The sequence below is a fragment of the Pteropus vampyrus genome, unplaced genomic scaffold (assembly GCF_000151845.1).
Source record: "Pteropus vampyrus isolate Shadow unplaced genomic scaffold, Pvam_2.0 Scaffold1, whole genome shotgun sequence".
Lineage (NCBI taxonomy): Eukaryota > Metazoa > Chordata > Mammalia > Chiroptera > Pteropodidae > Pteropus > Pteropus vampyrus.
Genome location: NW_011888782.1, coordinates 2,965,424 through 2,976,845, shown reverse-complemented (window position 1 = coordinate 2,976,845; position 11,422 = coordinate 2,965,424). Strand labels below are relative to the sequence as shown.

Sequence of the window (11,422 nt, the reverse complement as noted above, 5' to 3'; positions counted from 1 at the left end):
ATAAAGTATCAACAAATCAAATCCAGCCTATGTAAAAATGTATTTTATGTAATATTTAATACTACTTTATAGTATTTAACTATTATATACTTATTTTATATTTATGCATTTTATAATAAAAATGTATTTAAAATAAATATAATAAGGTTGTGTAGTCCCAAAATCCAGGAATAGAAGGTTGATATGACATTGGAAAATCAATCAGTGTAATTCACCATATTAATGGAAGAGAAAAACCACACAATGATCTCAATAGATTAAAAAAAAGACATCTGATAAACCTTAATATTCTTCCATAATAATCCTCTTAGCAAGCCAGAAATGAAAGTGAATTTCCTTAATCTGATAAAAAGATTGTACAAAAAACTTATAGCAAACATCACCTAAAAATGGCATAACACTGAGAGTTTTCCAATGAGATTAGAAACAAGACAAAGATACCTACTATCACTAATTCTATTTAACACTGTACTGAAGATACCCATCATTTAAATAAGGCAAGGAAAATAAAAGTATTCAGATTGGAAAAATGAATAATACTGTTACTATTCACATGATATGATTGTAAATGTACAAATTCAAAAGAAACATACAATCAAGCCGTTAGAATTGATAAGTCAGTTTTACAAGGTCATTGGATATGAGGTCAGGATAAAAAATTTTTCTATATACTAGCTACAAAAATAATTTTTTAAATGTTTTTTAACAGCATTATAAAATCGAATACCCAAAATATTATATTAAAAGATGTGTAAAACTATATAACAGCTACAAAAATAACTTTTTAAATGTTTTTTAACAGCATTATAAAATTGAATACCCAAAATATTATATTAAAAGATGTGTAAAACTCTACAAAGTAAACCATAAAACCTTACTGAGATAAATTAAATATCTAATTGAAGACACATATCATGTTCATCAACTAGAAGACTCAATATTGTCAAGACTTCAATTCTCTCCTATAGGTTCCAATTCAATCTCAATATAACAATTTTTTTTTTTTTTTTTTGTCTAAAGTGACAAGCTGATTTGAAAACATCACATGAAAAATGTATAAGGAAATGCAAAGGACCAAGAATAGCCAAGAGAATCCTGGAAAAGGAAAATAAGCTGGGAGATTTTGTTCTAACCAGAAGTCAAGTCTAAGAAAGTGCAATACTAGTGCAAGTCCACGAACATACCCAAAAATTCTGCTTCAGGTCATGATGTAATACCAGAGACTAGATTTACCCTCCCACTTTAAACAACTTTAAAACGGGACAAAATATATGAAACATTTTTTGAAAGGTGGAGTTGCACACCTCTCATTTAAATCGAAAACTAGAAATGGTTAAGCTTGGGGAGGAAAGCATGTCGAAAGCTGAGACAGGCCAAAAGTGAGGCCTCTTGTACCAGTTAGCCAAGTTATGAATGCAAGGAAAAAGTTCTTGAAGGAAATTACAAGTGCTACTCCAGTGAACACACAAATTATTAAGTAAAATGGCCTTACTGCTGATATGGAGAAAGTTTTAGTGGTCTAGATAAATCAAACCAGCAACAACATTCCTTTAAGCCAAAGCCTAATCCAGAGCAGGGATCCAACTCTCTTCAATTCTATGAAAGCTGAAAGAGGTGAGAAAGGTGCAGAAGAAAAGTGTGAAATTAGCAAAGGTTTATGAGGTTACACAACAAAGGAAGCCAACTCTATACATAAAAGTGCAAGGTGAAGCAGCAAGTGATGATGTAGAAGCTGCAGTAAGTTGTCCAGAAGATCTAGCTAAGATAATTAATGAAGATGGCTACACTACATCACACATTTTCAATGTAGACCAACGGCCTTATATTGAAGGTGCCATCTAGGACTTTCATAGCTAGAAAGGAGCACTGACTTCTCCTTTGGTTTCAAAGGTTCAAAGGACAAGCTGACTCTCTTGTTAGGGACTAATGGAGCTGGTGACTTTAAATTGAAGCCAATTGTCATTAATCATTCTGAAAATCCTAGGGTCCTTAAGAATTATGCTAAATCTACTTCTGTCTGTGCTCTACAAATGGAACAACAAAGACTGATGACAGCACATCTGTTTACAACATGGCTTACTGACTATTCTAAGCTCGCTACTGTGACTTACTGCTCAGAAAAAATAATTCCTTTCAAAATCTTACTGCTCACTGATACTTGATACTATACCTGGTCACCCAAAAGCTCTGTTAGAGATGTACAAGAAGATTAATGTTGTTTTCATGTCTGCTAACACAACACCAATTCTGCAGCCCATGGATCAAAGAGTAATTTCAACTTTCATGTCTTATGACTTAAGAAATATGTTTTGTAAAGCTGCCAAATATAGTGATTCCTCTGATGGATCTTGGTTAAGTCAATTGAAAATCTGGAAAGGATTCATCATTCTAGATACAATTAAGGAGATTCGTGATTCATGGGAAGAAGTAAAAATATCAACATTAACAGGAGTTTATAAGAAGTTGATTCTAACCCTTATGGATGACTTTGAGGGATTCGAGACTTCAGTGGAGAAAGTTATCTACAGATGTGGTAGAAACAGCAAGAGAACAAAATTTAGAGTGGAGTCTGAAGACGTGACTGAATTACTGAAATTTCATGATAAAACTTTAATGGATGAGAAGTTACTTCTTATGGAAGTGCAAAGAAAGTGGTTTCCTGAGATGGAATCTACTTCTGGGGAAGATGCTGTTGAAATGACAACAAAGGATTTAGAATATTATATAAACTTAGTTGATAAAGCAGTAGCAAGGTTTGAGAGGATTGACTCCAATTTTGAAAGTTCTACTTTGGGTAAAATGCTATCAAACAGGATCACATGCTACAGAGAAATCACTTATGAAAAGAAGAGTCAATTGATGTGGCAAACTTCGTTGTCATCCTACTTTAAGAAATTGCCACAGCTAACCCCAACCTTCAGCAACCACCACCTAGATCAGTCAACAGCCATCAAAGTTGAGACAAGACCCTCTACCAGCAAAAAGATTATGACTGACTGAAGGCTCAGATGATAGTTAGCATTTTTTAGCAATACATATTTTTTGAATTAAGGTATGTACAATACATTGTTTTTCAGACATATTTCTATTACACACTTAATAGATTATAGTGTAGTGTAACATAACTTTTATATGCACTGGGAAACCAAAAATTCTGAGTGACTCGTTTGATTGCGATATCTGCTTTATTGTGACATTTGGTCCATTGAAAAGTCTGGAGGTGAACCTGCGGGATCTCTGAGGTATGCCTGTAATGAATGACGTATGTGTGAGAGGAAAGTACTCGAGGCAAGGAAAAGCACAACCAGAAAGCAGTAAGCCAAACAATTCCCAGAGCTTACACAGGACTGGGAATCAAATATTTAAGTTCCCACCAGCAAGAAGTGAAAGACCTTACTACAAAGAGCATCTTGTCCTCCGAAGTCCTTGGTAGTCAAGCTAAATTGGCCACTGACCAAAGGTTCCTCTTGATCTGTCCTAACAAAGCTTAAAAGCAAGGCTTAAAAGAATCAAACTGATTCCAAGTAACAACTGTACAAGTCTAACACACTATATAAAGGAATTCAGCACCCAACAACATAAAACTCACAATAGCATAGCAAGAAACTAGGTGCTAAGGGTCAGAGAATGGAGGAAAATTTATATTTTATTATATATTCTCTTATACCTTTTCAATTTTACACCACGTGTGTATTCTACTCAATCAAAAATTATTAAAATAAAAATCATTTTAAAGTTTAAAATGCAAAGTATTTGTTGCTTTTTAAAGAAAGGATGAAATCACATATTCTTTACTAGTGCCTGATCAAATGGATACTAATAAATCAGGCAGTTCTTGTAGATGAGATCTCTCTAAAACAGTCCTGCCATGTGTTATCTCCAGATGCTAAGTCCTATTAAAAATCTGGAGTACAGACAGATTTAAACTTCCATATGGGTAATGTTCCAAAAGTGTACTTTTAAGTCTATTATCTGGAACTCTGAACACATTTTCCCACAGAAACAGTGGCAGGCTGGTCTAGAAAGGCCTACTTTACCCATGATGTATCTCAAATGTGGTTCTATACAAAAGAGCACTGTAGAACTCCAAGTTAAAAAAAAAAAAAAAATTCTGTAGTATTCAGAATTCTCACCAGTGGAGGCTGAAAACATGTCTTTTCCCTCTGTGGCCGTGACATTAGGAACAAGTTTGGACTCAGTTCATATTCCCTGGTACCAAGCCTCTGCTAGTAATCCCAAGAAACTAAGGGAGTACAGGGACCAAAAAGAAGGAAAGACAGAAAAAAAGGTTTACAAGGGGCTAGAAGAGATGAGCTGCACACAGACTTCTTCCTAAGACCATACAAAACCTAAGCAAGCTTCTCAGTCTTAGCTCTCTGTCCTGTTTACTTTGACAGGCAAGATGGAAATGGTGTAGGAGCATGGGCTTTGGAGTTAGACAGGTTTAGGTTAAAATGGCAGCTTTGAAATTTACTGAACTGTATGAGCACAGTCAAGTTAACTACCCTCACTGAGTCGGTTTCTTTACCTATAACATGGGGAATAACATCTGTTGTTTAAATTTATTTAAGGACAGTCACAAAATTTAGAAAGCAACAACTACAGTGGTAGACTCATTGCAGGTCCTCAAAAAAAAGAAGCTGGTGTTGTTCTGCTGTTACTTCTTCTGAGTACCTCAGAGATTCTGGCCTGCTCTCCCTTCTACTAGCAGTATCTGTCCCTTGAAACAGTACTCCTAACCTTTAGGAGTCTCCTAAAACTATTAACAGAAACAACATAAAACAAGATTACATATTCCTCTTTTCCTATTTATACAAATGAGTGGATAAACGACAAATGAAAACATCAAGCAAATATTTAGAGGAACATAAGTCGGTTACAAGTCAGTGAGTTTTAGTGATTTCATCATAGCATCCAATAACAGAGGCTGGTACTTGAGGGAGCAGCAATGGCAGAGGGTTTGGGAGAGGAACAGTAGTAAGCAGAAAGTATAAAGGCTTTGGAAACTGCTCTTTTTCTCTTCCTCCTTTTACCCACAGCAGTGGCAAAACCTACACCCAGAGGAAGGTGAAAAGCAAGAACCAGAAGCTAGGGTGGCTCCATGAATGAAGTAACTAATGACTTACATGAAGGAAATATCAGCATACAGGCTTTTAATTTAATATACAAAATTTGCAGGAGAGAAATACAAAGACTCGCACCATCCAAGCCTGAAGAAACATCTAAATTGAGGTCATTTTTACTGCATGCTGAAATCTTTTTGGTAAGGAATACTTACTAAAAAGAAACAACAGAAAAAATGTGATTCAATATCCAATTTTCCATAAATTGCTTTCTAAAATACAAAACACACCTACTATACAAGCCAAGGTTAAAGGTTCTTTGGGTTAAAGGAAAACCCAAAGAAAAAGCTCTTTGGTAATTCGAGTCACATCAAATTAAGTCTCTTAAAAACTAGGAAACAGAACCACTGGCCTGGAAAGGAAATTCAGAGGCAATTCTAGCCTCCAGCAAATTTAGACCTAAAAGAACCAAAACGGTTATTGACCAGCCTCCCATAGAAGCCTATTCCAATATTCAATCACCAAGCCAACTTTTGGGTATCAAATAGCACTGTATAGTTAGTGACAAGTACAATACACAAAAGGATTTACATCTCAAAGCTGATCAAATTCTCTCTCTGCAACTGAAGCACTTTCTCATCATCTAGTTAGACAAGACATGAATGACAAGCGTTCTCAACCAAATCATCCTGCAGACTTTTTACAGTCATTAAAGCTGTCCCTCAGTATTTGCTTTATGGATCATGAAGCATTTATTCAGAAATTGTATCCTTTACTTCTAACCATTTTTATTCCTATCTTGACCTCTCTAGGTTCTACACATCCCTCTTAAAAGAGGATGCTGAATCTAGACTATTTCTAAAGAAGCCTTATTAATGCCAAGTATTATATAAAGATTACTTCCTAGTTCTAACAAGATTTGTTAATTGATGCAATTTTAGAGGCATTTAAGATACAACAGTAAAATGATAGTTTTTTCAATCTAAGATGCATTATAAATCCCAGTTACTATAGCTGTTTGCATGTCGTGAGAACTCTCCAAATTTTGATTTAAATAATCCAGGATTCTTTTGTACTGCATCAGTGCTTTGCAATGTTCCTTCTAATTAAATTTCATTATATTTTTGGTAAAACATGGAACTGAATCAAGACTATTACTTAAATCTAAGCTTATATCTACTCCTTCCCTCATTTATATAGCCAATAATCACAAAAGAAACTTACTAGGTCTCCCATCATTCCTTATTTAGTTTAAACCCATGCCTGATTGTCATCCTAGCATTTCCTAGATACTAAAGTAAATGCCTAAGATATTTGCCAGATATTTATGCTTATGATGCAACTTAATCAACCAAAAATATTTTTAATAGCTAGATAGATGCTTTAAAATTTTTATGAAATTTGAATTTAAATATAAGATAAGATTTCAGAGAGGTGATACAACCTGTGAGAGCAATTTCTTCAGAAGCTGTGCTATGGCAGGATCCTCAGGTGGAGGGCAGTCAGGAAGAGATCCATTTCGTTTCTTCTGACGCATGTGAAGATGCCTGAACAAGCTAGTAATATCTTTAGACCGCAAAGCGTAATCAAATATAGAACGACTTACAGGTTCTTTTAAAACACTGAGCAGAACAAGTTTTCTTTCAATCTATATTAGAAAAATAAAAAGAATCAGCAAAAAATACATTTAGTATAGTTATTTTCAAATTCAATACAACCTGTGTATAAAGTTAACATAAGTGTTTATTTTCTAAGAAAATGCAAGATATGAACATCTGTAATTTTTGCTTAGAAGAAAAAAGAATACTAGCGACCTTTAAAAAGCTAAGGTATTTCTTTTTCATTGTCAGCATCTGAGTACACGATTTGTGTTTATCATACTGGAAGACTAATGATAAATACCCAGGCTGGAAAAGTTTAGAAAATGAAAAAGCCTTTTCTAGATCCCAAAATGTTCATAAGTCTAATAGCCAATAGGTATTGATCCAGAAAAGATGCTCGATAGTCACAGGGCTTCCCACCAGCCATCACATTTTCCCAGGACCTTCAACCATTTTCAAAACACCATTACTCTCTCCATAGAGTTCATAAAATCCTTTTATTATCACCATGAATACTCTCCTTGTCGATGTACTTGTAATAAATGTATTTTTATTTGTAATAAAAAGGATGAGCTCTACTAAGTAATCGAGAGGACTTTCTTTAGATATTTTTAACTACCTGGTGAGTTGGCCAGTGGAAACCAGCTTAAAAGGGGTATCTTTTGTCTAATCCAAACTGTAGAAAGATATGAAACATATGAATAATTAGCCTTTCCGATCCTGGCCTTTCAAAATATAAAACAATGACAAAGCAAAAAAAAAAAAAAATTAAGGATTTCTGAGAAAACAAAGACAATGGTACAGACTTCTAACAGCTTATATGTCATATTTATTATAGTAAACCACAACTAAAAGTTATTACAAAAATGCATGCAATTTTTAAATCCCAGAGACATTTCACATTGTGATATAAAAACAGTCAATAAATAAACTTCTAAATAGAATAAGTGGTCAAAAGTAGTAACAATCTTTAGACCTGATTTCCAAAGAAGCTTTAATAACTTCAAAAAAGGGCATATTTTCTAGTAATATTACCCATCTTTCATGTATAAACAAATTGTTCTTTGGGTAAAAATAAAAAAATTCTAAAAAATATAAAATAAAGAATGGTGATCCCCCAAAATGGATGAATCTATGGGGAAAGGTAAGGACTCAAGGCACAGCCAAATCCTCCTCCTTTCCAGAGGATATCCAAGGCCACTTTCCCCAACCAAAAGAAAGGCGCAGTGGAATATAAAAGTAGGAGTAAGCCATAAGCATGAGAATTTGCAAAAGAGAAATGAAGTTCTAGTAAAAATGGGACATTTCAGGATGTTTTAACAGTCAGAATCATCTCTTGACAGTGCATTAAATTTAAGTATCTATTTTGATAGCTGGCTGTCCAGCAAGATAAAGGGTGTAAACACTGACAAGTTGGTTAAATAATTGCCTTGTACAAACCAAGATCCAAAGTTTACCTTCAAGTGCTGTACTACTTGGGGAAGGAGAACAAGGTAATCATTAGATTTAAAAGGAGAGAGAGGGAGAGAGACAGAGAGAAAGAAAGAGAGAGCAAGAGAGAGGAAACCAGAACCAAGTAGTGGCCCCCCAAAAAAAAATTTGAAAAAGGCTTTTTCTAATTTATTATAAATGTTGATGGGCTGAAATCAGTTATACTTTTTAAAATAAAATAAAATGAAATCAGTTATAGTTTTAAAAGTATTTTCTTACACATAAGACATAAACTATGAACTAAGTGTTATATTACACATAACATGATGGAAAACATAATAATCTCTTGACCATTTCTCACCTTCAGAAGTGTTTATTCAACATTAACTAGCTTGAAAGGAATGTGAAAATGTTGTACTTCAATTTAAATCTTTAAAAAATTTAAAAAAACCAGACCTCAAAACTTTTTTTAAAAGGCACAGTTTGGAAGGAGGATTGATTTCCAAGTTGAAACACACTTACCTGTATTATTGGTTGGGTAATATATGGGTCAAGGTAAGGCATCAGTTTACAGTACACATCAGCTGTGTTTATTTGATGAGCGACCACTGTGATAAATCCCACAGCACCATAGCGTATCCATAGATTGGGATGGCACAGAAAGGGGGCTAAAGAGTTAAAAAAAAAAAAAAGTATGGATTAAACCATGTTCATAAATAGTTTCAAACTATCAAGATAAACAAACTTTCACTTTATAACACAATTGAAAAAGAGATTATACCACAATGTTGCTATCAGGTGTCTTCACATATTCAATTACCCTAAGACGTAAACTCAACCAAGTAAACATACTAATACTATAATTTTCCCTATCATAAGAATCAGCAATATCATAAAAGAATAAAAACAGCTACCTCTTTTCTGAGAATTTAAATTTATATTTTTCAGTCAGGGCTGAAGATGGGTGAGCATCTACTCATTTAAAAGACTGGATTAAAAATTACTGAACAGAGATATAAAAAGTCCCAAAAGTATACAGCAAACTATTACACCCCTATCTGCTACCCTGTAGAAGTCAAAGGACACATCATCTACCACATCAAGGGCAAAGAAATAGAAGCTGTCTCTTCTCTAAGCCATAGCTTTAAGATTAAAGGAACAATTTCACCTATCTGACATTCTTTTTAATGTAAAGGTTTGATCAAATCGAATATATCACTCATAAATTCATTCACAAGGCATTATGAATGGAAACTAAAAGGCTGAAAACATGATGCCCCATTCTTAAAGAGTTTAAAATATAAGATTAAACCAGAAAATTAAATGGATGTCTTTTAACCTCTCTTATTTTAACTGTTGTGCATTACAGCTAAAATCAGTGATTTCAACTAATCACAGTAAGATTTAGAAATTCAAAATTCTAAAAGTAAAGAAAAAAATCTATATCAGTTCTAAGTATGCAAAAAAATCAACATTTAGAAGACATTTTTGTCAATACTGTTTATAGTATTAAAAGGGGAAGGAGGAAAAAATGGTTCAAAATATGTCTCCAAAGTATTATTTTAATAACACATGGAGAAGGTTTTATTTCATAAAAATTCTGCTGACTCTGAGATATCCATCAAGGGAGGGCTGATAGTTTCCCTTTTAACAACAGGGAAAATGAGGACTGGAAAAACATTTAAACATCTCTAAAAAGTAAACCCAAAATGAGTTGGCAGGAGTTAAGCACTGCATGAGGCTGCATTGTTGGTCCTAATTCTTTGTTATCTGTATTACACTACCAGACTCTTGCCTTACACTCATGGTATGCAAAGGGTACCTCCTCTGCCCCTTGCTTTTGACTCAATCATATTACTTGCTCTGGCTAATGGATATAAGTATATATAACACAAACAAAAACTTGAAAGGCCCTGCATAGCTAGGCTTGCTCTGTCATGCTTCTGCCATCACCCAGAACACAACGTGCGTAGCAGGTGACCTTCCAACCTGGGATCCAGAATGGATCAGAGATGGATCACAGTCACCACAGACAATCTTGAGATGCAAAGCCTAAAGTAGAGCCACCCACACAGCCTACAGAAGCATGATGAGAAATTTACTGAAGCATTTACTGAGATTTTGTGGTTGTGTTGTACAGCATTATTGTATCAGTAAGTAGCTAATTGATACAAAGAATCTCAAGACATCAAACAAGAAACCAGAATCAAAAGGATTCCCTGTAAAACAGTATACTCAATCTTTTCTCCATCCAATACGCTCTCATTATCTGGGGAAGGTGAGTATTCTAAGTGTGAAGAGTATAGTTTTTAAAAAAAACTACCAAAGAAATCATGATAATCATCATCACTACTACCACCATTCTTTAACAATCACTACCAAAGACTAACCATGGGTTGTTTGAAGACAGAACAGAGAAGCAGACAGTTTATCATTTATTTTAAGTAGGTGTTTCTAAGTTACTAAAACTGGGTTTTTTTTTTTCTTTTAAATAGCTTAAAATGCCAACAAAAGATTGTTTACTTGACTTTTTTTTAGTGAGGCTTTTTCTTTTTCTCCACAGCTGGTCCCAATTTCAGTTCCAGTTCTAAAGGAGCCCCCCATCAAAAAAGTTGTACCACAGTGGAGTTATTCTATACCTAAAGATCATTATTTTGATGCTAAATTAAAGATACATGACTACCCCATATGCTCTTGTGATCAATGACTAGAAATAGCAGAGTCCAGAAAAATCTCTGCAAAATTTGAGAGGAGGGGTAAAAAACTATCTTTATAATTATTTTTGCTTAAAAATTGATAGACATCCATTTTCCAGATAAAAAACATGCTAATTATAAGCTACATTAAATCTCAAAACTAATTTCCAAATAATCAGGCAACAGAAGAAATGTATTATGTGAAATTAGAATAAATGAGTACATATTTATACACAGACAGTATTAATTAAAATAAAGCAACCTGGGTGGTGTCCATCGATAGATGAATGGATAAAGAAGAGATAGTATATGTACACAATGGAATATTACTCAGTCATAAAAAGAATGAAATCGTGCCATCTGCAACAACATGGATGGACCTAGAGGGTTCTGTCCTCGGTGGAGTAAGTCAGACAGAGATACAAATATCATATGATTTCACTTACATGTGTAATCTAAAGAACGAAATAAACAAAACAAACTCATAGAGACAGAGAACATTTTGATAGTTCCAGATAGGAAGGGGACTGAAGGGAGTAGATGAAAAAGGGGAAGAGATTAAGAAGTACAAATTGGTAGTTATGGAGATGTGAAGTACAGTTTAAGAAATATAGTCAATAATATTGTAATA

At 34.0% G+C, this 11,422-nt stretch overlaps 1 protein-coding gene across 2 annotated transcripts in view; it reads right to left on the bottom strand.

Moving 5' to 3' along the window:
* Positions 1 to 11,422, bottom strand: part of PIK3R4 (phosphoinositide-3-kinase regulatory subunit 4) — a 62,451-nt gene that overhangs the window by 26,616 nt on the left and 24,413 nt on the right. For both annotated transcript variants that reach the window (XM_023530129.1, XM_011383960.2), the window contains 2 exons: positions 8,618 to 8,763; positions 6,508 to 6,711 (listed from right to left, as the gene is read on the bottom strand). In XM_023530129.1, coding sequence (XP_023385897.1) covers positions 6,508 to 6,711; positions 8,618 to 8,763 — 350 coding nt within the window. The remainder of the gene's footprint in view (positions 1 to 6,507; positions 6,712 to 8,617; positions 8,764 to 11,422) is intronic.